The sequence below is a fragment of the Callospermophilus lateralis genome, chromosome 2, assembly GCF_048772815.1.
Source record: "Callospermophilus lateralis isolate mCalLat2 chromosome 2, mCalLat2.hap1, whole genome shotgun sequence".
Classification (NCBI taxonomy): domain Eukaryota; kingdom Metazoa; phylum Chordata; class Mammalia; order Rodentia; family Sciuridae; genus Callospermophilus; species Callospermophilus lateralis.
Window position 1 is genome coordinate 212,211,434 of NC_135306.1, and position 27,793 is coordinate 212,239,226.

The 27,793-nt window shown below is 54.1% G+C and overlaps 3 protein-coding genes across 3 annotated transcripts in view; 2 read left to right on the forward strand and 1 right to left on the reverse strand.

Annotated features, from left to right (window-relative positions):
• The window catches only part of LOC143390605 (interferon-induced transmembrane protein 1-like), a 37,827-nt gene extending 34,780 nt beyond the window's left edge, over positions 1–3,047 (forward strand). Inside the window, exons 2-3 of the mRNA XM_077108620.1 lie at positions 2,236–2,397; positions 2,907–3,047. Coding sequence (XP_076964735.1) covers positions 2,236–2,397; positions 2,907–3,047 — 303 coding nt within the window. The remainder of the gene's footprint in view (positions 1–2,235; positions 2,398–2,906) is intronic.
• A 7,664-nt stretch (positions 3,048–10,711) lies between these two features.
• Positions 10,712–11,927, forward strand: LOC143392054 (interferon-induced transmembrane protein 1-like). Its single transcript, XM_076844920.1, has 2 exons — positions 10,712–11,070; positions 11,581–11,927. The coding sequence occupies exons 1-2, from the start codon at positions 10,822–10,824 to the stop codon at positions 11,770–11,772; spliced, it is 441 nt and encodes a 146-aa protein (XP_076701035.1). The 5' UTR covers positions 10,712–10,821; the 3' UTR covers positions 11,773–11,927.
• A 2,936-nt stretch (positions 11,928–14,863) lies between these two features.
• Positions 14,864–15,939, reverse strand: LOC143392055 (interferon-induced transmembrane protein 1-like). The gene is made up of 2 exons (XM_076844921.1): positions 15,649–15,939; positions 14,864–15,148 (listed from the first exon to the last, which is right to left on the reverse strand). Exons 1-2 carry the CDS (start codon positions 15,832–15,834, stop codon positions 14,978–14,980), a joined length of 357 nt encoding a protein of 118 aa, XP_076701036.1. The 5' UTR covers positions 15,835–15,939; the 3' UTR covers positions 14,864–14,977.
• Positions 15,940–27,793: the final 11,854 nt, after the last annotated feature.

Below are 27,793 nucleotides of genomic sequence, written 5' to 3' on the forward strand. Positions count from 1 at the left end.
GAAAAACAACTCCAGGAAATGCTCAGACACAGAGCTAAGGATCAAGTGCCGGTGTGGCGTCTGAGACGGACCTTCCCCAACCACGGAGGCCAGGAGGAGAGCCCAGCAGAGGGGCACCAGTGGGTGACCCAGACCCGCCCCGGGGCCACACTGGGCACCGTCCTCCATAGCCATCCTAGCACGGTGGCCCTGCAGTGTTCCATGGGACAGACACGTCTCCCAAGAGGCTCTGAGGAGGCCTAGACAGACGGGACTGCAGCAGGTGCAGCCAAAGGCCTAGAGGAAAGCAGATGGACATTCAGGGAGAATGGGGGCATCTCCAGAGGGGGAGACAGCGAGGGCCGTCAACACCAGGGAGGGCCAGTGCCTGGCTGGGCTGCAGGCGCCCCAGGCGAGCCACACGGCTTGGCACCAGTCCCTCATGCTGGCTCACTCCTTGCGTGTGACCAGGGTCAGGGTTATGGCCCAGGGTATGCTGCTCACGAGTTCTTTGGTGGCTTATGGTCACCTCCCCTGAGATTCAGCATCCGTGGCTTTATTGCTAATTCCTACCTCAATGTCCCCTTCCTCCCCCACCCCAGGGGTCAGAGCCAGCCCTGCTATGACAGAGTCAACCAGACCAAAGAAGCTTTGCCTGACACAGGTGTCCACCCAGGTGTCCTCCCAGGGCTGCAGAGGCCCTAGCTTTCAGGTTACTTACTCCTGGGGGAAGGCTGTGCCTGCAGGCTGGGATGCGTACCCTCCTGCACTTCACAGCAGGGTCGCTCTGCAGACCCTCTCCCCAGGACTGGAGCTGAGGAGTGGCCAGCTCCCCTCCCCAAGTCCCTTTTAGACCTTCTTATCTCACACAGCTTTCCCAGGCCCTGATTAGTGTCTGGCTGACAACAGGACTCTTCAGAATGAGTTCCAGAGACCCCAGAAAAACTGCCCATCGGTGCTCGGGTCCCAAGAAGAATGGGCAGTGTAGAAAAGCACCTGGACGCAGGACTGGCAGGGTGCATCTCTTGGGTCTCTTCTGGGCTTCTGGTGTGGGCAGGATCCTCTGGAAGGAGGCTATTCAAGAGAGAAGGGAGAGGGCAACCTTTCTGAGGCTGGACTGGTCTCTATGTCTGTCTTCAGGGGAGGAGGGCAGGAGGCAGGAGGGCCAGGTACCTTGAGCAGAGCTGGGCTCAAAGACTTGCCACACCCAGACACCAGACTCCAGGGTCTTGTGTTCTAAGCCCCCAAAGCACAGTGGAGGCACCGTTAAATGGACTAAGCATGTCCCAGAGCTGCCTGTGTGTGCAAGGAAGTGCACTCTGATCCGTGAGTACAATACCCACAGGGCTCTTGTCACAAGCGGCCAAGTTCCAGGCCCTCAGAGCCTCCTCTGTTCCAACATTTCCAAATGAGACCAGCCAGCTGCTCTGCTCACTTGGGCTCTTTCCATCCCTTCCTGCAAACTTCCCACACGCAGGAAGGGATGGGCTTTCTGAACCCTCTTTGGACCAAACTGTTCCCCAAATCTAGAGCTGCAAATAAAGTCAATTAAGATTCCTATACTTTTCTCCTTTAACAGAACTCAATGTGTATTTGTCGAACAAATGGATACATGTAGCCTTTTATAAAAGTTATTTTTTAAAAAATCCCTCCCATGAGCTAGGCACAGTGAGGTATGAGCCTGTCACTCCCAGGCTCAGAAGGCTGAGTGAGGCAGGAGGATTCCAAGTTAAAGGTCAGTCTGGGCCACATAGTGAAGCCTGGTCTTAAACAAACAGACAAAACAACAACAAACTGGGGTGTATCCCAGTGGTAGAGGGCTTTCTAGTAGTGGACTCCTGCTGCTGTTGGCCTGGACTGTGGAGACCTGCAGGCCAGGAGAGCACCTGGGTCACCCACAGCCTTAACACAGAGGGGTCAGCTGAGCAGGTTCTGATGGGGGTTCCTGGGCAGGAAGTACTGTCCCCACCCCCAACGCGGGCCTCTCCAGACACCTGGCCCTAGTGAAATCATCACTTACTAATTTCTTTCCCCATCTTTTTTCCTCAGACAATTAACTAATGTACAAACACAAGGAAGCAGAACCTCTGAGAAAGCAGAACTTTAGGGTCCATGGGAGGAGGCTGCTGAGAAGGGGCCAGACCTACCAGGACCCTCCCCTAGCATCTGGTCCCACTCCACAAAAGGGCTTCTGTGGGCCACAAGAATCGCACTTCCCAGACTCCCACCTCAGCAATATCAGACTTCTCAATGCAGAACAAGGTGCACCAGGAGCCAGGCTTGTCTTCCCAGATGTCCACTGTGATCTCTATTAGCAGGGAGGACGTCACACCTGACTTCGTCACCTTGTCCCTGTTCAACACGCTCTTCATGAACTTCTGCTGCCTGGGCTTCATCGCCTTCGCCTACTCCGTGAAGGTGTGTGTGGTGTGGGGGGGCTGGGCAGTGGGGATGGGTCAAGGAGTGGGCAAAGTGCATGGGAGGCTGACACTCCACCTGCACCTGGGGTGTGTGGGTCTGTGTGTGCTGGGGGAGCTGCTGTGGATCACCCCCTGAGGCTGGTGTGCATTGACCCTGTGTGCCCTCCTCTTTCTGGGTAAGTGGGAGGCATTAGGGGATCTCCCAGGGCAGGCACAGGAGGGAGCAGCCTGGGAATCTGGGGTCACTCTTGTCCCCTCCCCAACCCAGAGGACTTCTCCCTATGCCCAAGGGCAGAAATACCCGCTGCACTGCAGCGTGTGGCCCCCCAGGCTGTCTCAGGAAGTACACATGGGCTCAGGGAAACACTGCTCCCAAGCTGGGGTGAGCAGCCAGCACTGGGGCCTGCTGCACAGTCTGAGTGTGTGAAAGGCAAGGGCAGAGAGGACCCTGGGGGCCTGGGCCTAGCACCTGCCTCTCCCCTGACCCTCTGCATCTGGTCTCCCCAGTCTAGGGACAGGAAGATGGTGGGTGACATAACTGGGGCCCAGGCCTTCGCCTCCACTGCCAAGTGTCTGAACTTCAGTGCCATGCTCTTCACCATCATCCTGACCATCATCTTCATGATCGCTTACTTAATAAGACTGTAAGGGTTAAGACAAAATGTGCGACTCTACGTCACGGACAACCAGAGAATGAAAAGTTGTGCTCCATTTTTGTGCAATGAAATGAAATGCATTCTGCTGCCATGTATAACTAATTAAAAAAAAGAGTTAAGGCAGGGGTGAGGGGTATAGCTTAATGAGGAGGGTGCCAGACTATGCAGCCAGCCCTGGGTTCAATCCCCAGCACCAAAATAAACAATTAACATTTGAAAGAGTTTCCTGTATTTGAGACAAGGTCAAGTTTCCTTCTTGCCATGTCCAACCCTCCCTAGCTGGCCGTGCACCCTGGGCTGAGGTTCTGCCCCTGCATCCCAGGCTTTCTGAAGCATTTACACGCACCCATCTGTCCACAGTGGGATTCAATAAAGTGCATTGTACGCGGGTGTCCTGTGATCTCGCCTGGGGAGGGGTCTGCTGGCAGTCCCAGCCTGGTGCAGGATCTGAACCTCTCTCCCTCTGCTGTCCCATGCATGTCCCAGGTTCTGCCAGTTCCTGACTTCCTGCTGTGGGTGCTCAGTGCACGTGGCATCTGGCTTTCCCTGTATTTGGTGGCTGCAGGCAGATTGACCAGGTCTGAACTTCCCAGGGCTCCAGGTGCCCAGGAAGGTTGCAGAGGATGGGAATCAGGAGTCCACAGCCCAGAGATGGGGGGCAGTAGCCCAGGTCCTTGGCCTTCAGGGGAGAACAAACCTCTGCCCAGTCACACCTGAGACCTGGGTTTGTGTCAGGGCCTTGAATGGTGGTGGCCTTGGGGTATCCCTGGGCTAACCTTGCCCTGGACTGTCAGGGGCTAGAAGGAAATTCTCCTTCAAAGAATAGCCTGACACTTACAAGAAACAGCCCCCGGGAGACACCCTGCCTGGGAGACATCCTGCGGCCATCTGTCTCCCTGAGACATCCTGCGGCCATCTCACCTTGTGAAGACATCCAGCAACTGCCGATAAGAGAGCTTCCCCATCCCCAGCATATAAATACCCTGTGTGAACAATAAAAGTTTGCAGCTTGATCAGACTCCTGTCTGCCTGTCCCTTCATTCCTCCCCACCTAGGTTCGCCGCCGTCATTGATGTGTCCTGCCGGTCGGGACACTGGACCCCCTTGCAGTGGGAGCTGGATTGCCTACTGCTTCTTCCCCTGCACCCCGGGACCAAGCTGGGCCTCAGCCCCTCCCACCCCCTTCCGTGCTCAGCAGCCTGCAGACCAGGGCACACGAACAGGGCCACATGACTGGACCCGAGGGGCCCAGAATGTAGCAAGGCTACGTCTCCAGCCTCTGTACTCCTCTTTCCCACAGTGTGGGCGCATCTCCCAGGCTTCTGCCTCATTTGGGGGCGACCAGCACTTCAAGTCTCCTGGGACCCTGGGAGGGGACTGTACCCTCTCCCTATGGTGCAGGGGTCCGTCCTTTGTCACAGGATGGGAAAGTCACAGCTGCTTCAGGAAAGTCAGGTGCCCCACTCACCAAGGCCAGGGATGGGAAGCCCTGGAGGGCCCTGTCCAGCTTGCCGGCTGCTGGGGTGTGCTCGCAGCGGGCGGGAGGCCCAGGAGGACCGCAGTCTTCTCACTGTGCCCCTTGGCAGGCAGAGAGCTCTTAGAATGTTCCCAAAGACTGGGTCCCTCTGGGGAAACAGGCCAGTGGAGGAGGTCACTGCCCAGTCCCCACCAGCCAAGGAGCAAGGGTGGGGGTAGGACCCAGGGCCATGCTCTCCCAGGGTCAGACCCCGAGCCTTCGCTCAACTTCAGACGCAGCCCCGCGACTAGGAGGGCAGAGTCCCCAGGACAAAAGACGCGGCCACACATGCGATGGCTGTGGACTATTACTATTACGCCCAAGTCCTTCCCCACAGATCATGTGGCCATCACTTGGGTAATGGACTCAAGGACAGGGGACTCCAGAGGTGCTGGGCACAGTGGACACACAGGAGCAGGTGAGGGTCTCAACACCCAGAGTGTTGACATGGCTCCTTGTCCATGTGGCACGAAGGGGTCAGCAGTGTCCAAATCTAAAGTCCACTCACAATGGGCCCCAGGCCATGGACCGTCCCATCAGGCACTTTCCATTCCCCAAATGTGTGACTGGAACAGGAACAACAGAGATTGGCAGAAGCCATACTGCATCCACCAACCAGTAGACCTGGTCACTGGGGCAGGAGTCGGCATAGTGTGGTCAGCCAGGAGGAAGGGCCCTGGTGAGAGTACCTGCCTATGGTGGAGCCAGGCACAGAGCCTCCTGGGTCCAGGCACTGGCCATCTGTCCTCCGCTCCTTCAGGAGGTCCTGCAGAGAGAAGGCTCTGGCGGAGGGGCGTGGACTGCCGCCGACCCGCCCCGGGGAGCCCAGGTGAAGCAGAGAGCCAGGTGGGGCGGTCTTGGATCTGGGTGTGCGGGCGCTGGACATCGTGGGCTTTTCTATTCTGTCTCTAATGACGGAAATTGGCCACTGATGAACCCAGCCTAATTCCATCTTAAGATTGGGAGCCATCTTGTCACAAGGTCATGAAAAGTTCATTTCTGTTTTACTTTAAAACACTAAGATATTTATTTGGCCTGACCATACTCTGAAGTTTAAACTTGTTTGGAATTCCCGCCCGGGCTCTGAACTCACCCAGGCCTGGCTCTCCTTGACCAGATACCAACCTCCCTAAAACCTCAGCGGCTCCTTATAAATCCTGATGTTGGAATCTGAGTTAACTCCCTACCTTGAAATTTAAGCCATGTAGAATCATTAACCTGTTATCTACTCTTGTGTTAGGCTTGCCAGAACCCTGTTAGCTCTAAGTTCCCAAGACACCCCACTTTTTAAATTTTTGTGCTGTAAAACCTTCCTGTGCTTAGACCAGATGCTGTCCTCGGCCTGGTCTCTGGGCGAGGCTGTCACTGATCAGCTCTCTTGTGTACACGATATAAGGTTGCTGTAATTCGGCTTAAGATTGGAGTTGGTGGTCTTTTCTTTGTGTGACAGGTTCAACAGTCACTAGGAACCATGTGGCAGAACTGGTACCACCAGCAGGAGAACTAGGAGGCCAGAGCACCCAGTGGGCCAGCAACACTGCGGGTGTTTTTGGGGGGGAGTGGAGTAGGATGGAGCAGGAGGCTCTTCCTGTGCTGCTTCCCAGCGCCTGTCCCTCTGCTCACCCCTGGGGCAGCAGAGGCTGCATTTGGGACCAGATGATGGAGAAAGCAGAGCTCAGCCTCCTCTTGATGGGGCAGCTCCTGTGAGGGGCAGGTGCATAGGGTAGGGGCCTCTCTCTAGCCCTGGCAGGGCAGCCTCCCCAGGGCAGAGCTGGATGCAGGCCCTGGGCAGCCTGCGTGTGAGGGGAGACAGGGTCCACGGTACCTGGAGCCCAGACCTGGCAAAGTCCTAGCAGCCGACCACGGCCAACAGGAGAAGGAGGTGGATGGGGCCCGGGTCCTGAGGAGGGCTGCCTGGAAGTGGCCATAGAGTGTGGGATTCAGGAAGCGTTTCCTTCTCAGAAATAACTTCCCTGGGCCAGACTGGGTGAGCGCCCAGAGTAGAGATGCTGATCTCAGCAATGTCGTGAGCCCAGGGTGCACACAGCCACTGGGGACTGAACCTGAGATGGATACAAGGAGAGGGCACTGGGTGAGCTGTCAGCCACACGGGGACCTAGTGGTGGCAGTCCTGTCACTCCTCTCCTCTGTGCCCTTGGGGTCATTCTGCACCTCACCTCTTGCCCAAGGCCCCCCGGGAGGCTGACCACCTCTTTCAACTTCATCCTTAGGGACAGCCCAGGGGCAGCCTGCAGAGGGCCTGGCTGTCAGGGTTTCCCCTCAGAGAGGCGAACGCTGTCAGGGTTCCAGCCAGAAGCGGCACACAGGGGCCGAGGCCACAACTTGGCCCCTCAGGGGCAGGCAGCAGGAACACCTGACCCTTCAGGCTGACCTGGAGCTGTAGCCCTGACCACAGATGGACCTCACCATCCCTGAGCAGGGGCACTGGGCTCATCCTGCATGACCAAGGTCACCCAGTGGCCAGCTCTACACCTGAGATGCACACAAGGGAGTGTGGCTCTGTGCTGGGAAGCAGCTGGCAAATGCACTGAGCCCCTCTGCCCCAGCCACATGCCCTGGCACGGAGGGCACCCCAGGGCAGGAGGCACGGCAGGGCTCCTGTCTCCCCAGACTCCACCCTCATCAGAGGCTTCCGCACAGGAGGCCCAGGACAGTGATGCAGGTCTGGTGGAGATGGGGTCCTTGTTCCCCACAGTCAAAGACTGAACACCAGACAAGAGACAAGGCAAGCACAGCAAGCGAGTTTCATTTAAGAAAGTGATGGAGACAGACTTCTCTGAATGAAGCAAGAACAAGGGCAGGTAGTTAGTGTAGAGAGATGATGGGTTCAGGTTGTGAAGGTTGAAGCAGATCAGAAGGGAATGGAGATCTACTGCCTTCGGGACACATGCCCCTCCCCTCACCTGTGGCCACAGTCACCTGCCTCTCAGGAGGTTTCCTCCTGCAGGAAACTGTTAGTGATATGCCCTGGTGGCTCCCTTCCTGCTTTTCTGGACAGACAATGGAAAATGGGGAGAGGTACCCCTAGATTGCCCCCTTCCTGCCTTTTTGCCACATGACTGGACACAAGGAGAGGGCCCTGGGGCTATAGCTCAGCTGATGGAGTGCCTACCTCCCATGCACAGGCCCTGGGTTCCATCCCCAGCACCACACACACATACACACACACACAAAATAAATAAATAAATAAATAAATAAATAAATAAATAAAAACAAAAAATAAATAAAACAAAAAAGAGGGAGCATGAGAAGTGACCTCTGAATGCCCTTCTGTAAGATCAGGCAAGATGGGCAACAACAAAGGAGGCAGATTTTAAAAGGCCGCTGAAGGAGGCTTTATTGAGATATCACTCCCGGGAGGAACTGGGTCAGACCCACAGAGGGGACAGGGGAAGGGTCTGAGGAGAAACCGCGTGGAAGCTCCATCGGACTGGACTTTTATGGGGCTTAGGCAGGAAGGGAAGGGCTTGGGACAGGAGAAGGTGTTCTTAGAGTCTCTTGTCCCTCTGGAGTTGGTGTGGGGGGGGCTGGCTGAACTTGAGGATTGGCCAGGGGGTCCTGCTGATTGACAGGCGTTTCTGCCGGCACCTGACTGAAGTTTCTTTCCCGCACGGGCTGCTTTGTTCTAAGTCACCGCCACCGACCTGACGTCTCCCTGGGGAGAGGTCTGCTCTTCTATCCTTTAAATAAAACTTGCTTTCTACATTTGCCTTGTTATGCTCGAATTCGGGACCCCCAAAAGACCACCAGAGACCCAGATCGATGGAAACAGCAAAGAGGTGTCTATTGAGAGTTAGCTCCGTCCTCCGCGCGCACACACAGCAACTGGTGACGCTGAGAGCCCCGAGCCCAGGGTTTGCAGCAGTTTTATACACTCTTTGGAGAGGACAGGGACTTCACATACATCATAGCAAATCATCACACACCGCGGGAAAATCAAATAACAACTCTAAAACATGATTAGCACATTCACTGGCGGGAACAAGTTGGGTAGGGGTGATTGGTTACCACAAGAGGGGCATTTATTTGAACTGATTGGTTTAAGCCAAGAGGGGTGTACGTGCTGAACTACATGGTTTCCCAACGTGTTATCAACCACCATGAACTACTGGGGGGTCATCTGGCATCCCAGGTATTTCCCTGTCTCATGCTGGTGGGTGGCTGCTAGGGGGCTGCTATGGGTCCCCACCTAGCCTGACTGAGTGAGGGACACCTGGCGCAGCAGTTCTCTCCTGTTATTTGTAGGTAAACCACTTAGCAGGGTGGGAATGTGCCTAGGAGTGCTCTGTGGGTCTTTCCCAGGACAAAGGTGTTTCTTGGGTGTTCAGTCTTCCAGTCTGGGAAACAGCTCTGATTCTCACCACTAGTGTAACAAAGAGAAGGTGACTCAGAGCTGGGTTTCCTGATGTAACTTTCTCATAGGCCTCATGAAACCAGAGTTTTGAGATGAGACTAATTTGTCAGGGACTAGAAGGAAATTCTCCTTCAAAGAATAGCCTGACAGCTCCCTGGGAGACATCCTGCCTGGGAGACACCCTGCAGCCACCTATCTCCCTGGAACACCCTGCGGTTATCAGGATCATCAGACACCCTGCAGCTGGCAGTTTTACCACCCACATCCAGCAACTGCTGATTAGAGAGCTTCCCCATCCCCAGCGTAAAAATACCCCTGTGTGAACAATAAAAGTTTGCAGCTTGCTCAGACTCCTGTCTGGCTGTCATCCCTCCGTGTCTCTTGTGCCTTCATTCCTCCCCACCTAGGTTTGCTGCCCACGTTGATGTGTCCTGCCGGACGGGACACTAATTCCTCTTGGTTCTTTTCTGCGACATTCTGAAGAATAACATACAATCATGGAGGAAAGTAAACACAGCAGGACTTGTTTAAATGAGAAGAGATAAACATTTTGGTGTACCAGCACAGGAGCTTATACATTGTTCTGGGCAGAGCATGGAGCAAAATGTATGTTAAACAGGCATTGAAGGAAGCAACCTAGATGCCCTTTAATAGATGAATGGAGAGAAACTGTGATACATAGACAAATGGAATATTACTCAGCATTAAAAGAGAATAAAATTATGGCATTTGCAGGTAAATGGATGGAGTTGGAGAATATCATCCTAAGCAAAGAAAGCCAATTCCCCCAAACCAAAGGCCAAATGTTCTCTCTGATTAGTGGATGCTGACCAATAATGGGTGTGTGTGTGTGTGTGGGGGGGAGAATGGAGGAACTATGATTGGGCAAAGGGGAAGGAGGGAAAGGGAGGGGGCATAAGGGTAGGAAAGATGGTGGAATGAGATGATCGCCATTACCCAAGGTACATGTAGGAAGTATGATTGCACATGTGGTGCAACTCTACTTCCTGTACAACCAGAGAAATGAAAAGTCGGGTTCCATTTGTGTACAATGGATTGAAGTGCAGTCTGCCATGGAGTATAACTAATTAGAACAACAACAGCAACAAAGTATCCAGGCTACCCTGCTCCTTTCCACCTGGGTGCACCCCTACATTCCCTACTTCACCTCTGGATGCGGGTTCCCACAGGAGATCCATGGGGTCTTTTACACTTGAAATAGGCCTTGAAGGTGCTCATTAGCATGTCTACTGATTAGCCTCCAGGTGTGTTTCCTGAGTTTGAATAAGACTGACCATGCAAATTCTCATCCACTGAGAATGCCCCTCTTTATTAATCCTTGTGGTGCCAGCGAGAATGAGCCTGGAGGTACCAACTTTTAGCTCTAGGATAATGAGTCCCCACCCTCTCCACCCCCCAGCATTCATTACCTACGCTGGCTGACTGGCCTTTACTGCCCTGTCCACAGGGCAGTGGGCTCTCGGGAAGCCCTTAGGGAGCTGGGAGTAGAGGGACCCTATGGGACTGGCCCAGCCCTCAATGGGGACCCTGAGCTCCTGCTGCTGTTGACCAGACTGTGGAGCCTCCCAGGCCTGGGAAAAGCCCCCAGGACCCCCACAGCCCTAACAGGAGGGATCAGCTGAGAGGTACTGATTTGGGTTCCTGGACAGAAAGCACCGCCCACCTGGTCCTTCCTCCCACTCTGCCCTAGAGAAATTTGATCCTCAGGATTTAGTTCCACCCCTCAACACTCTGCAAATCACCAGCTCACAACAGCCAGGAAAAGGAAACTTTTGAGAAACCGAAAGTACTGGGGAAAGGGTGGGCCAGTCAGCAACCCTCCAGCCACTCCACAGCTGGGCTCCTGTGAGCAGCATGAACCAGGCTCCCCACACCGTCTTGATGTACCCCAATGCTGGGCGCCCCACACACTATGAGAAGCTCCAAGAGGAACACGAGGTGGCCGTGCTGGGGGCACCCCAGGGCTCAGCTCCCATGACAACCACCGTGATCAACATGCCCAGAGACATCTCTGTGCCCGACCATGTGGTCTGGTCCCTGTTCAACACGCTCTTCATGAACTTCTGCTGCCTGGGCTTCATCGCCTTCGCCTACTCCGTGAAGGTGTGTGTGCTGTGGGGGGGCTGGGCAGTGGGGATGGGTCAAGGAGTGGGCAGAGTGCATGGGAGGCTGACACTCCACCTGCACCTGGGGTGTGTGGGTCTGTGTGTGCTGGGGGAGCTGCTGTGGATCACCCCCTGAGGCTGGTGTGCATTGACCCTGTGTGCCCTCCTCTTTCTGGGTAAGTAGGGGGCATTAGGGGATCTCCCAGGGCAGGCACAGGAGGGAGCAGCCTGGGAATCTGGGGTCACTCTTGTCCCTCCCCAACCCAGAGGACTTCTCCCTCTGCCCAAGGGCAGAAATACCCGCTGCACACTGCAGCGTGTGGCCCCCCAGGCTGTCTCAGGAAGTACACATGGGCTCAGGGAAACACTGCTCCCAAGCTGGGGTGAGCAGCCAGCACTGGGGCCTGCTGCACAGTCTGAGTGTGTGAAAGGCAAGGGCAGAGAGGACCCTGGGGGCCTGGGCCTAGCACCTGCCTCTCCCCTGACCCTCTGCATCTGGTCTCCCCAGTCTAGGGACAGGAAGATGGTGGGTGACATAACTGGGGCCCAGGCCTTCGCCTCCACTGCCAAGTGCCTGAACATCTGGGCCCTGATCTTCAACATCATCCTGACCATCGGCGCCATCGTGATTCTCATCATCTTCTCGGCAGCGATTGTCCAGGCTATTTCACAGATGATAAACCATCATGGGGGCTTCTAGTCTTGCCATGTCCTGACCCCCTAGCTGGCCCCGCACCCTGGCTGAGGCCCTGCCCTGCACCCTGGGCTGAGGCCCTGCCCCTGCACTCCACGCTTTCTGAAGCATTTACACGCACCCATCTGTCCACAGTGGGACTCAATAAAGTGCATTGTACACGGGTGTGCTGTGATCTCGCCTGGGGAGGGGTCTGCTGGCAGTCCCAGCCTGGTGCAGGATCTGAACCCCTCTCCCTCTGCTGTCTGGCCTCCTGCTGTGGGCAGCAGCTGACCAGGATCCTGGGTGTGGCTCTCTACAACCTCTGAGCCCTGACCAAGGGAGCCCTGTGTCCTGAGTCCCCTTGCCTCTATCACCTCTTTGGGTTCGGGGTGGATGTGTGTAGCCCTGGCCTTGTTGGATGGATGGGGGCTCCTGTGTCTCCTGAGAGTGGTGACAGAGAAAGACCCTGCCAGGGCCTCCTGACCCAGCCACCTCTGGCTCCGTCCTGGCTGCTTCTTCCTCCTGCCACTGGGCACTATCCATTCCCCTGTTTCATGGGGAGCAGCCAGTGGCTGGCAGAGGGGCAGAGACCTCAGTTGTGGGCTCACTGCAGAAGGAAGTGTCAAGCCTGGTGACCTCTCAGGGACGTTGGGGCAGACTCTGAGAGCTCCAGATTGCCCAATTCCTTGAGCCCCGACTGTGCTGGCCCAGGGATATGTCTCTGCAGGATGGGGACCAGGGCCCTGGTGTGAGTTCTAGCTCTAGCTCTAGAGTCGCCCACACACTATGGAGCTGGGCCTTCCTCCCACGCGGCTCCACAGGGTCCTGCCAGGGCCTGGGAGGACAGTCCCTTCTGCTCAGAACCTTGGAGCAGTGACCCTCCAAGCTGCAGTCTGTCTGCTCTGTCCTGAGGGTCACCTGCAGATCCACCTGCCCAGTTCCTAGGCCCCCAGCCTGTGCCCACCAGTGCCCCAGATCTGGAGTCTCTCAAGCGAATCGCTGTACTTGTGCCTGGTCTGCAGACAGGGTGCTCTCGCTGTCCCTGGGTGCCAGGTGTTGGAGCCAGAGGAGCCTGAGAGGGTCACCTGGGTGGATGGAAGCTCCTGAGCAGAGAGCACTTCTGCAGGCTGAAGCCCAGCGGCGCCCCCTGCCTGCCACGGGCACAACCCGCAGGGATGAATCCCAGAGGAAGATGGACTGGCAAGACCCAGGACATTTCCCAGCCCAGATTTGGGGTGGGGTCCCCGTAGGAGGGCAGAGGGGAAGACCCAGCTGGTCTTGGACTGAGGGTGGTCTGGCTGCTCTGGGTGCGCACTCCTCAGGTCCCTGTAGGCAGCCGGCACTGCAAGGCCCACAGTGAACTTGGAAGTGTCCTCCTCTGCGGGGCAGAGTGAGCAGCCAGCTAAGAAGACTTTCCCTGGAAGGGAACGTGTCCAGGGCTGTTCATGTGGAGGACAGAATGTGCTCCCGCCAGGAGCAGTGGCTGATAGGCCGGCCCAAAGAAGGTCAGCAGGGTCCACTGGGCATGGCGTGTTCTGGGGGTGCCTGGGCATGGGCAGGACTGATGAGGTCTAGGCCTCTTTGCCTTGCGGAGGGGCTATGGAGTGGGGAAACGGCCCTAGGATTCGCGGGCGGGTGCAGAATTGCTGGTCACGCTGGGGTGAGGGCCATGGGGGCATCCTCGCTGGGAGCTGTGCACACAAGATTTGCCCACTCTCGCGTGTGTCTCAGCCCCAATCCTGAAAATCAAATGGGGTACCTTCTGACCTCACAGGGAGGCACAGGTGGACCGCCCAGTGGTGGTAAGCTGAGTCACCGCTAGAAGGGGTCTTCGTGCAGTCTTATCGGCGGAAGTCCCAACCCAGGCAACTCTGCTGGCCAGAGTCCAGGTGGGAGGAAAAGACGGGGGCCCAACACATGGACAGAGGTGCTGCCACCCCGACCACATACCAAGCCCTGGGGCCCGCAGAAGAGCCCCGCCCCTTCCCAGTAGAGCCAGCCCTGGCCTCCCCGCCAGCACACCGCACTCCCAGAACCCAACTTGCCGTCCCCATGGATTTTGGGGTGCATTTCACACCCACTTGGGCGGTTTAGGCAGCAAAGAGCTGCAGGACGTGTCTCAGTCCCACGACATCGCGTGGATTTGAGCGTCGGGACTAGGGTGACTCAGTACAGATGAACTCCAGGGACTCGCAAGGATACCCTGGGGGGACACGCGGAGAAGGCATCACCCCCACCCTGGGGCTCCCGGAGACTTGCAAGGGTGGTCACCAGAGCGGAGGCGGAGACCGGAGGCTGTGTCCACGTGCATGAGGAGGGTCACTAGCGCCGTCGGGCGGAAGCGCCAGGGACTGGGTTTGGAGAGCGAGGGGTGCGCGGAAGGACCACCGCCTCGCCAGTCTCTGGTCACTTGACCGCGGTGCTGAGGTCGGTGGCGGCAGGTGGCGGTCCTGGGTGAGCTGCTGGGGTGCACCGGAGTCCCCTTGGTCTGCGTCCTGGGTCCCCGGGAGTAGGAGTGCTGCTGAGGGCCTGGAGGGCTGAGGCCCAGCCTGTCCGGGCTGTGCAGGGGAAAGAGCAGTAGGAAGCAAGGAGCTCTGGGCCTCTTTGGGCCGGGCCTATCAGCCAGCGCTCTTAGGGGAGGCAGGCCATCCCGCTCACACCTCAGCCTCTCCAGGGCAAGGTTAGCCCAGGGGTGCCCCTAAGGTCACCACCACTCAGGGCCAGACACAAAACTAAACTCAAACCCAGGTCTCAGGTGTGACTGGGCAGAGTTTTGGTTTCTCCTGAAGGCCAGAGACCCTGAGCTACTGTCCCACCTCTGGGCTGTGTGGGCTCCCTGATTTCTGTTCCTAGGACCTTCCTGGAGGCCTGGGGCCACAGGAATTCAGTCTCCTTCTGCTTGCAGCCACCAAATATGGGGAAGCCAGATGCCACCTGGCACTGAGCACCCACAGCAAGAAGTCAGGAACTGGCAGAACCTGGGACATGCATGGGACAGCAGAGGGAGAGGGGTTCAGATCCTGCACCAGGCTGGGACTGCCAGCAGACCCCTCCCCAGGCGAGATCACAGGACACCCGTGTACAATGCACTTTATTGAATCCCACTGTGGACAGATGGGTGCGTGTAAATGCTTCAGAAAGTGTGGAGTGCAGGGGCAGGGCCTCAGCCCAGGGTGCAGGGCCAGCTAGGGAGTCAGGACATGGCAAGACTAGAAGCCCTCATGATTCTTTATAGTCTGCGAAAGGCCTGGAAAATCGCTGCCGAGAAGATGATGAGAATCACGATGGCGCCGATGGTCAGGATGATGTTGAAGATCAGGGCCCAGATGTTCAGGCACTTGGCAGTGGAGGCGAAGGCCTGGGCCCCAGTTATGTCACCCACCATCTTCCTGTCCCTAGACTGGGGAGACCAGATGCAGAGGGTCAGGGGAGAGGCAGGTGCTAGGCCCAGGCCCCCAGGGTCCTCTCTGCCCTTGCCTTTCACACACTCAGACTGTGCAGCAGGCCCAGTGCTGGCTGCTCACCCCAGCTTGGGAGCAGTGTTTCCCTGAGCCCATGTGTACTTCCTGAGACAGCCTGGGGGGCCACACGCTGCAGTGCAGCGGGTATTTCTGCCCTTGGGCAGAGGGAGAAGTCCTCTGGGTTGGGGAGTGACCCCAGATTCCCAGGCTGCTCCCTCCTGTGCCTGCCCTGGGAGATCCCCTAATGCCCCCCACACTTACCCAGAAAGAGGAGGGCACACAGGGTCAATGCACACCAGCCTCAGGGGGTGATCCACAGCAGCTCCCCCAGCACACACAGACCCACACACCCCAGGTGCAGGTGGAGTGTCAGCCTCCCATGCACTCTGCCCACTCCTTGACCCATCCCCACTGCCCAGCCCCCCCACAGCACACACACCTTCACGGAGTAGGCGAAGGCGATGAAGCCCAGGCAGCAGAAGTTCATGAAGAGCGTGTTGAACAGGGACCAGACCACATGGTCGGGCACAGAGATGTCTCTGGGCATGTTGATCACGGTGGTCGTCTGGGGGGCAGAGGTGTGGCCACCTCCCATCACAGATACTTCATACTCCTCCTTGTGCATCTCCTGGCTTTGTGCCACAGGAATCCTGGGAAGAAGGCCTGGACAGTGAGGCTGGTGGTGGGAAGAAGAGATGATGGTGGCACTGGAAGTGGTGAGGGCCACCCGTGCCCAACAGTTTCTTTTTCTCAGAAGTTTCTATTTCCTGGTGTTTTTGATTTGGTGACTTTCCATGCAGAAGGGGGAGAACACAACCCTGGGTTTCAAGTTACGACTAGGACTGGCTGCAGAGGGGGGCCACTTCCTGCACAGCCTTCTCCTGCCCCAGCTGGTCCCGCAGGCAGGCCCTACCTGAGGATAGAGCGTGTAGAGAAGGCTCCTGGGTTTCAACCCCTGTGAGGCCAGGTGCTCATGAAAACCACAGTGCTGACTTTGTGAGGGATGATGACTTTTTCATTTTTATATGATTTAGGTAATTCATAGTGTATATGAATTAATTTTTAGAGTCATTAGTTCTTAATTTTAATTAAAGGTAATAGTTGAGTGAAGAACAAGAATATAATAGTGTTTAACCTCAAGTTCTGGGAAGTCATGCTCATATCAAATAAATGCGAGAGGCTAGCCCCTCCTCACATTCCACATGTGGTGGGAAACCGTCAGGGTGGCATCCTGTGCAGGCCAGGCCAGGAGCAGACACCGAGGACCCGTCTCCAGGCACTTAGACTGTGAACTCTCCAGGACCCTCAGAAACATCTAGCATGTGGGACACATCCCACTCGCTCTCCTGGAACCCGCCCTCGTGCAGCTGTGTGCAGCCCATGGGCGCTCTGCCTCACCACAGCAGCACCTCAGTCCCTCAGTGGGAAGCGAGGCAGGAGCAGATGTTGCTCATTCACATCAGAACACGAGAACAGGGCCAGTGAGGGCCAGTGAGTGTCAAGCTGGTCCCTAGGCTGCTGGCAGAAAATCAAATAAGACTTCTAGAAAGTTCCCTGTCACATTCACAAAGGTGGTGTTACCCAGAGCTCTGTTGTTGAGCCACGACGCAAAGAGATGACCACTGACTCCAATTTTAAATCAAATTAAAGCCAGCTTCTATTGTGTACACAGAGAGAGGTGGTCAGCAGCCGTCTCACCCAAAGCTGGGCTGAAGATCAGCACCCCAGCTCTCCAGGAAAAAAGGTTTTATAGCACCAAAAGTCACAAAGGGGGAGTGCCTTGGAAACTTAGAGCTAACAGGATTCTGGCAAGCGTCCTACAAAGGCAGATAGCAGGTTAAGGATCTACATGGCTTAACATTTCAAAGTAGAAAATAAATTGAGATTCCAACATCAGTATTTATGAGGTGCGGCTCAGGTTTTAGGGAGGGTTGTTATCTGGTCAAGGAGAGCCAGGCCTGGGTGAGTTTAGATCACAGACAAGATTCCAAACCAGATCAGCTCTCAGAATATGGTCAGGCCCAATAAGTATCTTAGTAAAACAGAAAGGAACTTTTCGTGACTTTTTGATGAGATGGCTCCCAATCTTAGGAGAGAATCAGGTTGGGTTCATCACTTATCCCCAATGCCACTTCATGCCAATTTAATAATGAGGACATGTTTTGAGAAAAAGGAAAAATAAGGTTTACTGCTTTGCTAGCAAAGGAAAAGTAGAGGGGGCTCCTGTTCCAGAGGCTGTGATTTCTCCCTGTGAAGAGGAAATAGGGGGCTTTTGAAGATGCTCTTCAAGGGTTGCACTCCAGGTGTGACCTGGTAGGGGTCCCAGGGCACCCCGAAACTGTGTCAGGGTTCCCTTGTTAATTTGGGAAATATTCACGTAGATCCTCTGCAGACTTCTCCTTCCTGTGGTGGGTGTGTTCCAGGATAATTAATTACAGGGAAGAAAAGATAACACTGTCTCCCTAATCTTGTTAGGGAGGGGAGAGGGGAGAGGAGAAAGAAACATGTCTTTTTAAAAGTCAGCCTTGGAGCCAGGAGGGCTCTATTCAGAAGGTGAACCTCTGTCCCAGTGGCAGGGACTGCATGTACAGGGCAGGCGAAGGCTGGGGTCTCTCCACGGTCAGTGCCTGTCTGGCATGTCGAGACCCTGGGTTCTAGCACCAGCACTGCAGGGGAAAAAAGACTGAAACAGAAAAGATCGACTCTGGCTTCTAACAAATCAAAAACCATCAGATCTGCCTTCACCCTGAGTGTTGCCCTGCAGCTCTCCACCCGTCGGTGTGCCCCTGGTGAAGCACCCTCCAGGCCCAGGATCAGGAAGGTCTGTGCTCCCTGACCCCCGAGCAGAGGCCCCAGGCTGCGGCCTGCCCACCCCTAGGAGCCAGCCAGGGTCATTTTTGCAGACAATAGCTTCTGGGTGAAGAATGTGGAAAGAATACCCACCCCCATCAACCAAAGATGGTGTGTGACCTGGGAGGAGGGAAGGAGAGAGACGCCAAAATTTCGATCCTTTGAATAATTCATTTCCAGTGACAAAACAAACCCTGGAAATGAGACAATCATCAATCCAAAAATAGCAGCCCCTGGGAAGACGGATCCCTTCCCAAATAAATTCTCTCCCAGTGACAGTGAAACTACACATCCATCTTGTTCCCCAAGACCGTGCTCTGACCCCTGGAGGACAAGATGACCACTGGACCCTGAACTCTGAACCCTCCATCCCTGCTTAATAAAAACTGTGCCCACTGAAAACTAGCTCCAGATATCCGCAACTTGTTGCCCACATCCTGTCAAAGGCTTCACTACTAAGTCATCTCCCAATGTGAACTACAGAAGCCCACACCCTTCCTGTCACCAGGGGCCATTTTCTAACCAGAAAGGGTGCCCCTCTGAGGCCTGACTCGCTGCTGAACAAAGGCCATGCTGGGTTGGCGAGGTCTGCAGGGCTCTGTCACTCTGTGCTGGCCTTGGAAGGCAGCTCCTCACAGGTATTTTGCCTGGTGCCCTTCGGTGATATCCAGGTGCCTCATCTCAGATTCCTCAGTCCCCTTCTGGGGCTGGGCGGGACGGGGCAGCAAGTTGGACACCAAGGCTGTGCTTCTCCAGCACTCCTGCAGGCCCCAGGACTGGCCATGGGGGGTCATGATTCTCCACATGTGAGTCATGGCAAAGCGGAGCCGTTCCCCCTCGGGAGAAAGGAGATTCTCTGGACGTCCGGTCTCCTGCACCTCCACCACGGATCTGCTTTTCGGGGGTTGGCTGCCAGTCAGCTGGATGCTCCTGACCCGCAGACTCTGCGGCCCACGCTCTCTCCTGCAGGGAAAGGGATGTGATGCAATATCATTCTGAGTGGGTTCCTCGTGATTCTCCATGCAAGTGACCATGTCACCTACACAAGGAGACAGTCTCCTTCTCTGTCTGTAGTCCAGGTGCCTCTCTTCCCTCTGTGCTCTGGCGAGGCCTCAAGGCTGGTGCTGAATGGCAGCCATGGGGTCTGTTTCTTGGGGAGCAAGGAGCATCTTCTCCCCGTTTGGCTCGATATCTGCTGAGGGTTTTTATAGGTTCCCTTGACCACCTAGAAGTCCCCTGCTGTCCCTAGTGGGTTGAGCATTTCATCATGAAAAGCCAGGGGGTCTCATCAAGTCATTTTTGTGGGTCTAGCAAGATAGTCTTGTGACTTTTCTTCTTTATTCTGTTGATATAATTTATTATACTAATTTGGATATTGAACCAAACTTGTCCTCCTGGGATAAATCCTGGATCTCGGTGTGTGGTTTTCTCTGTCGGAGGCTCCTGTGGGGTCTGTTCTGATGTGATTCCTGCCCTGGACTCCATCAGCAGTCTTCTTTCCATGAGATGTTTTACCTGGTGCAGGCGCAATGGGACCATGGCCTCAGAGTGTGGGCTGTAGGTGCCCCCGCCTCTGCTCCTGGGAAGGTCTGTGGTGAGTTCTTACTGCTTCCAAACGGCCCGTGGGGCTTGGCTGAGGCCCCTGGCCCGGGCTTTGCTCGTGTGATCTCCCCCTTCTGTGTAGTCTGTTCAGATTGTGCCGCTCTCTGAGTTAGTTTCACTTTGTGCCTTTCTTGGAATTGGTCCATTTCATCTACATTTTCTATTTGTCAGTGAACGATTGTTGGCAATGTTTTTTTTTTCCTTCTGTGGCACTGGGGATGGAGCCCATGGCCTCGCACCTGCTGGACAAGTGTTGACCACTGAGAATCCCAGTGTTCCTCTCCAACCCTCATCTCTGGGGGTCAGCAGTGGCCTCCTTCTCTATCTATTGTTAGGTAGTAGCTAGCAAGGAGCAGTGAAATGCTTGGCAAAGCCACCAGTGTTCTTTAAGTTACTGTAGGGTCTGCTTTAAACTACTTCCAAAGCAGGTGATAAAGCCAAGGGTGGTGGTTAATTTGTAGAAAATAAACAGAATTCAAGGCGCTAATGGGAAGACATGTCAAGAGAAAAGGATCTAAGGGGACCAGTTCTCGACAGGGTCTCTGAGGCTGGTGTGAAGCTAGGAATCGTGGCTGTAAGTGTCTCCATCTGTCTGGGAAGGAAGAGTCCTTTGGTAGTGCAGGAGCACCAAGGTGACTTCTGCCCATCTGATGACCCCAGTGCCCATATTGACATGGAACTGACTTGTAGACGAAGCCCCCCTAAATAGAATGGCCACCGTGACAGTTCTGAAGAGGACCAGCCAAGGTCAAAAACTCTACCTCCCTGCATGAAGGAGGAGTTGAACACCTGGTGGGCCAAGAGTGCAGAAGGTGGGCCCCAGCTCACTGATGAGCTTCGAACACTGGTGGACCTGAGACGGCCTTGTCTCCTTTGCTGTTCTCTGTTCAGAGGTGGCCCACTCTCTGGAGAGGGCTCTGTGCCTGAGCCTCCGTTTGCTTCCACTTCCCTCTCACCTCACTTTCTCTTCACTCGCACTGTCAGGACTCGGGTGTCTGACTGTAAGTCCTCTTTTGTCGGAACACAAGGAGTTTCCGAGGTTTGGAGTTTCGGCTCCCTGCTTTCCTATGACGCTATGATCCTGGCAGCTGAATCACGGGTCTTTTTCCTTGGTCACCTGAGATGGCCAAAGAGCAGCTTTTGTTTTCTGTCCTCTGGACACACATCCATGACAACGCACTTTGAAGGAGCAGTCACCACTACCTGTGCCACAGGTCCCTCCCGCTTTGTGATGCAGGCATCTTGATTTCATCACCCACAAGCTCCGATCGATCAAGGAAGGGGGAGGGTTTCCTGGCCATCTTGGGGACTGAACTAGGCAAGTGCTCTGCCATAGAGCTCACCCAGCCCCTATGTTATAGTTTCTAACAAACTTCAAACTCTTGTATCAGTTAAGAGAAAGAAAAGGAGCTTGGCACAGCGACTCACCCCTGTGATCCCAGGGACCTGGCAGCTGAGGCAGGAGACCACAAGTTCAAGGCCAGCCTGGGCAACTGAGCGGGCTGTTGCCTCAAAAAACAACAAAAGCTTGTGTAGAGCTCAGTGGCAGAGTGCCCTGGATTCAACCCCAGTACCATTCAACAAATAAATAGATAGATAAGGGAAAGGCTGGGTGCAGACCAGTGGCAGAGTGTTTGCCCAGCACACGTGAGGCTGTGGTTAGATCCCCAGCCTCACACATGTGCATGCATGTGCGCATACACAAACACACACAAGTCCATAAGCAATAAAATACTTCTTTAATTTGTCTCTTCACTAGTTCTCTTCATCTCCTACGGGAGCAGGAGTTTCTGACCTATGCTGTTTCCCTTCCCTCTGAAGAAGTTTTCGAAAGGTGGGTCTACTGGCAACCGTCTCCCAGTTCTTTGAGAGAGGACTTGTGCTTCTCTTCTGAGGGATGATCTTGCTGACATGGATTCTGGGGTTTCCTCACTCCTTTGACGCCGGCCTCCTGTGCTCTGCGAGGAGCGGATTCAGTCCTGGGCCCTGCCCCTTCACGGCACCCACATCACTGCCTTCTGCAGCTCAGCTCCGGCCTGGGGAGAGGCTCAGCACTGGTCCGGCTTCAGGGGAATTCTGGAAGATTCTCAGCCATTGTTGGTTCAGATGTTTCTTGTGTTCTTTTTTCTTTTCCTTCATTTCTGTATTTCTAGTAGGGATTTTTAAATAGTTCCTTTATATCTCTTCCTCTTTTCAAGATGATTTTTTTTCTTTTCGTCCAGTTAATTCACCCATGGATCATGTCCAGTCTGCCCATGGGCTCACCAGGGGTCTTCTTTATTCCGACCACACTGTTTTTATTTCCAAGGTTTCCTTTTGACTTGATCTTCTGTATCTTTGCTTGGGTTACTCATCTGTCCATTCAATTTATCCAGTTTTTATGCTGGAAACCTTAGCATATCCAGAATTTGAATGTTCTCACTAGAGGCACGAAGCCTGTTTGAGGCTGTGGATAGCTAATCACCCAGACTGCATCACAGCCTGACATATCCGTGCCAGTTCTGGAGCTCCTGTCTGCTGGGGTTGGGGGAAGGCTTGCCTAGCACTCACAAGGCCTGGGCATGACCCCCCCCACACACACATCTACACCACACCCTGTAAATACATACAATCACTATGTGCTGTTATTTTCATAAAGAAATGCTGAGCCAATTCGAGAATGCAAATCAAAGCTACACTGAGATTTCATCTCACTCTAGTCAAGAATACAAGTAACAACAAGTGTTGACAAGGATGTGGGGGAAAAGGTGCACTCACACATTGCTGGTGGACTGAAAATTGGTGCGACCTCTATGGAAAGCAGTATGGAGACTCCTAAGAAAACTTGGAATGGAACCACCATTTGATCCTGTTATTCCACTCCTAGGTCTATAACAAAAGAACTTAAAATCAGCATACTACAGTGATGCAGCCACATCAATGTTTATAGCAGCTCAACTCACAATAGCTAGACTATAGAAACAACTAAGGTGCCCTTCAGTAGATGAATGGCTAAAGAAACTGTGGTACATATATACAATGGAATATTACTCAGCCTTAAAAAGAATGAAATTATGGCATTTGCATGAAAATGAATGGAACTGGAGAATATTATACTAAGCAAAATAAGACAATCCCAAAGACTCAAAGGCTGAATGTTTTCTCTGATATGTGAATGCTAATTCACAATAAGGTGGTGGTGGGGAAGGAATAGAGGTGTTTTGAACTAAACAGAGAGGAGTGAAGGGAGGGGAGGTGAAGTGGCACCCCCTTTCTTCACTGAAAAATCTTAACTGGGCCTCTCCAGAAATCTTCACCCAGACTGATTTTAGGTCAGCAAAAGAGTCTCTGCAAAAGAGTTCAATGTAGATAAACTTCCTATTTTCATGTTGCCCTGTTTACTTGGCCACTGGCTGGGAAGACACCAGCACTCAGGTGCTGGACATCCCCTTACTAGTTTTCACAAACATATACAGTATAGTAGTTTGTAGAAATGTGCAAACAAGGCCTCTGGCCTTGAGCTGGGCTTCACAGAGAAGCCTACATTTTTAAGATGTTACAATTGGGCTCCATGGTCACAGCTGGTGGGGGAGAAAGGAGAGGGGAGAAGACGCTCTCCCTTTCTCAGGTGTTGTCCTTGAAGGGTTAACATGCCCAGAACAGTGAAAGAAAAAGCTGCTTTTATGTGAACTTCTGCAGACTCTGAACTTCTGAGCCCCTCCCCTTACACACTGGGTATAAAACTCTGAAACTCCCTGAACTCGGGGTTCAGGGGATTGATTGATTAGAGCAAAAGCTGTGCCCTCTGAGCCTGGCTGCAGCCAAATAAAATGTTTCCTGCTATCTTCGGTGCCTTGCCTCGTTTGTCCCTACAACAGGGATCATGGGGGTAGGAATGACAGTAGAATGAATCGAACATTCTTACCCTATATGCATATATGACTACATGCTGAGTAACTTGACATCATGTACAACCAGATGAACGAGAAGTTACACTCCATTTATGTACAATGTGTCAAAATGAATTCTACTGACATGTATAACTAATTAGAACAAATTTAAAAAAGAAAGAAAGAAAAGCTGAGCGTACAAATCATAGATTCAGAGCTGTTTTGAGTTCCGGTAGTCCAGTATCTGCTGCCTCCGGTCTGCTGCTTGCTGTCTCTGGTGGACTTTGTTCTCTCGTCTTTCTGCATTCCTGGTGGGTTTGTCTTGGAGGGCAGACATGTCACATTGGAGAGAAGGGACAGGCTGACAGTCCCTTGGAGTGGGGTGTATCTGGCCAGTGGCTAGGCTGTTGTCTGTTGTAGCCGTGGGCGTCAGAGGCTAAAGTTTCCCGAGTGCCCTTGTTTTTGTCTCCCACTAGTATTAGGTTCTCTTGGATTCCTTCTTAGAGGAGGCTGAGAAGAACTGTGAGGGCTGGATCCCAGCAGCTGTGAAGCCAGACTCGTGGGACCCCAGTGGGCCTCCAGGAGCGAATCCGATGCAGTCACACAAGAGTCTGTACTGCAAGCTCCAGCCTGGACTCACAACTGTTCCCGACGCAGCATTCCCAGGGAGTGAGTCCCCGTCCCTTGTCCAGTGAGATCTTATAGGTTTTGGGGGGATACTCTATGCGTCACAACATCACACAGCACATCATTCCATACCGCGGGAAAGTCAAACAAGAACTCTGAACATTGATTAGCACATTCACTGGTGGGAACAAGTTGGGTAGGGTGATTGGTTAGCACAAGAGGGGGTTCATTTGAAACGATGGGTTTAGGCCAAGAGGGGCCTATGTGCTGAACGACGTGGTTTCCCAACAGGTTATCAACCACCCAGACTATGGGGGGTCATCTGGCTTCCCAGGTATTTCCCTGTCTCATGCTGATTGGAGGTTGCTAGGGGGCTGCTATGGGTCCCCACCTAGCCTGACTGAGTCAGGGGCACCTGGCGCAGCAGGTCTCTCCTGTTATTTACAGACAAACGACTTGGCAGGGGGGTATGTGCCTAGGAGTACTCTGTGGGTCTTTCCCAGGACAAGATCACGCCCCCTTCCTTGGACAGGCCTTGAGGGAGAAGCTGCTGTTATTTATTTTTAAGAATGGAGACGCGTCAGTTCCTCACCCTGACCCAGTTCCAGGCTGCGGCCTTGCTAGTGCTTCTCAGCTTCTCCTTTCCTCCTCAGCGGGAAGGAGGGCAACACAGAGCAGAGCACAAGGCTGCTCAGAGGGCAGCCGTCGGTGCAGGACAGCTGCTGCCCCAGATGCTGAGAGCTCTCGGGCTCCTGGCTCCCGCAGTGGCTTCTCCTTAAGTGCAGCGACCGCTCAGTGCTGTCTCCCCAGAGTGGGACGTGGCAGTGGCAATGCAGCTTTAGTTTTCTGACAGATCCTGGAGTTGTTGGATTTGGTTTCTTCAACTTTTTCCGGTAGCCGTGGAGGTGGTGGCTTCTACACGCTCATGTGCTGGAGGGACACCGGGAGTCTGCATCCAGTTCCAGATTTCAGTTACTGCGCTTTCCAACCCAGAATTCCCACTCGGTCACGTTACAGTCGCTGTCCTTTTGCTGATCTCCTTTGCCCACGACACTCTCTGGCTTCCTTTGCTTTTTACAAGCAGCTAGCTTTCTTCAGTTCTGTGGACAGTCTGTCATGGCTGCTTCGCAGTCGTTTTCTGCTAAAGCCAGCACTGGCTGCTCCTGCAGCAGTTCACCACTCACTCTCCCCAGGGTCTGGTCATACCTCCGTATTTCTTTGTAGGGCTTTTGTGATTTTTTTGTTGGAAAATGTTACCAAGCCACGCTGCTTCTGCCTGCCATGCAGGGTGCGCCTCCCACGGAAGGGACAGGTTTTGGGAAAGGCAAACCATGTCCAATGGCTAGCACCTGCAGACAGCATGTGACGAGGACCAAGAGGCTGCTCACTCAGGCCTCAGAGCAGGAAATGGGGCGTCTCTGCTTCCGTTTGCGTCTGTCTCCTTGGTACGAGTCAGCCGCCGAGCCTCCAGGAACATAGGCCTGGGGCAGCAGCATCTTGGCAGGAGCACATCTACCCCAGCAGCACGACTTTCTTGCCTGGCTTACCTGACCAGCCAGACCCCAGTTTGGCCGAGACCCCCAGCCGTATTCTTCTGGCCCCCGTCTGTTTGATCTGGAACATATGAACATGGCAGGCTGTATACGCTGGTCTTGCCAATATTGCCGCACTGATTAAAGCTCTCTTCCCATTTCGGGGTGACTGAGTGGAGCTGATTTGTTGGGACCCCAGAGTCAAATCTCTGATCTAATACTCTAGTAATAGGAAGAGCTGGCTTCAAATCCACCTCCCCAAGGATGGGGCCTGGGGGCATGGGTGGGATAAAGCAGCAGGGTGGGCTAGGGCATGGGGAAGGGTGGTGGGCAGTAAGGGAAAGTGGTCACTGTGGTCTGCATGTGCAGAATCCAACTCTGTGGCTCCCTCAGGACACACATTCAGAACGTGTCCGTGGCTGCTCCAGGGGTGGAGTTTGGGCCATCTGAGGTCAGAAGGCCACCCGTGCCCACGTGAGGGGTCAGTGGTTTCAGCAGGTTTGGGACAGACAAAAGTGGCCCCTAAGCTTCTGAGAAACCACTTGGGCAGTGTTGCCACGGGGGCCCACCAGCCAGAAGGGGTGTCTGCACAGCTGGTGGAGTGTACTGCTGGGAAACACAACCTCTGAGATCTGCGGTCCACGCAGCCGAGCGGCAGGTCTGTTGGGTTTTCCCTGTTTCACCTGCACATTTTATACCGTATACTGTAGCAAGTCTGGCTGCCAGCACCCCCATTTAGGCTTCTTTATTCGGTCAGCGAGAATCTCAATACTTTCATTCACCGCCACTCACATCTGGGCTCACACAGGCTAAGCTTTGTGAAAGGCCACCATCATCCTGGCACGGTGGTAGCACTGATGGGGACTGTCTGTGCACAACCAGCCAGTAAGTTCTGTCCATTGCTGACTGATCCCTCTGATATTGGTCTTATGGATGATTGGTGCTGAGTTTTTGTTCCACGGAGTCAAAGAATGAAACCGCAAACAGCCAACTGTGAGAGCATAGCAACAAGATTCATCTAAGAAAGTGATAGATGACGGACTCCCCAGAGAGGAGGGACTTTTGTACCCTCAGAAAAAGCACAATGGGCCATTTTTAACCGCTGCCATTAATCATTGGCTGTAGTCCTTCCCCATGTCTGAGAGCAAAAGCACCAAAACTTTTTATTTTCCTGTACAAAATCATCATCAGCAGTTCTCTAATTTTCATCTAAAAGAATTCAAACATCAGTCAGTTTCCCCTTCTCCACCATTTCTTCACCTCCTCCCTCCCTGGCTGCACACCCACGTACTTGAACTTCAAAAGCAGTTGTGGGCTGCCTTCCTCGAAGCCCCTGGACTGACTCATCATTCCTGCTCACAGCTGGTCCTCATCACCCCTCTCTTCAACAGTGATCGGGTGCGTAAATCGCTCTACCAATTGTTCTGGGTTTGAGATTGGGGTGTCTGATGAACTTCATGATTGTGGCAGGCTGGGTGGCCAGGAAGTTTCTGTGCAAAGACATGGAAGGCCTGGCTGCTGGGAAACTCCTGTGCAAAGACACAGGGCCTGGCTGCTGGGAAACTCCTGTGCAAAGACACAGGGCCTGGCTGCTGGGAAACTCCTGTGCAAAGACACAGGGCCTGGCTGCTGGGAAACTCCTGTGCAAAGACACAGGGCCTGGCTGCTGGGAAACTCCTGTGCAAAGACACGGGGCCTGGCTGCTGGGAAACTCCTGTGCAAAGACACGGGGCCTGGCTGCTGGGAAACTCCTGTGCAAAGACACGGGGCCTGGCTGCTGGGAAACTCCTGTGCAAAGACACGGGGCCTGGCTGCTGGGAAACTCCTGTGCAAAGACACGGGGCCTGGCTGCTGCAGCCATGTCCTTCAGGAGGAGACTCTGTGCCACAGGCTCATCAGCCCCCACCCTCACCCCAGGCACTTGGCTCCTGGGAATGGAGTTGGGGACTCTCTGATGTGGCTCAAGCGGTAGCGCGCTCGCCTGGCATGTGTGCGGCCCGGGTTCGATCCTCAGCACCACATACAAACAAAGATGTTGTGTCCGCAAAAAACTAAAAAAATAAATAAATAAATTCTCTGTCTCTCTCTCTCTCTCAAAAAAAAA

Bases quoted from the DNA above. Each gene is read 5' to 3' on its own strand.
- LOC143392054 (XM_076844920.1), top strand. From the start codon at position 10,822: ATGAACCAGGCTCCCCACACCGTCTTGATGTACCCCAATGCTGGGCGC. The intron at 11,071-11,580 runs GTGTGTGTGCTG...TGGTCTCCCCAG, and splicing joins CCTTCGCCTACTCCGTGAAG to TCTAGGGACAGGAAGATGGT.
- LOC143392055 (XM_076844921.1), bottom strand. From the start codon at position 15,834: ATGCACAAGGAGGAGTATGAAGTATCTGTGATGGGAGGTGGCCACACC. The intron at 15,149-15,648 runs GTGTGTGTGCTG...TGGTCTCCCCAG, and splicing joins CCTTCGCCTACTCCGTGAAG to TCTAGGGACAGGAAGATGGT.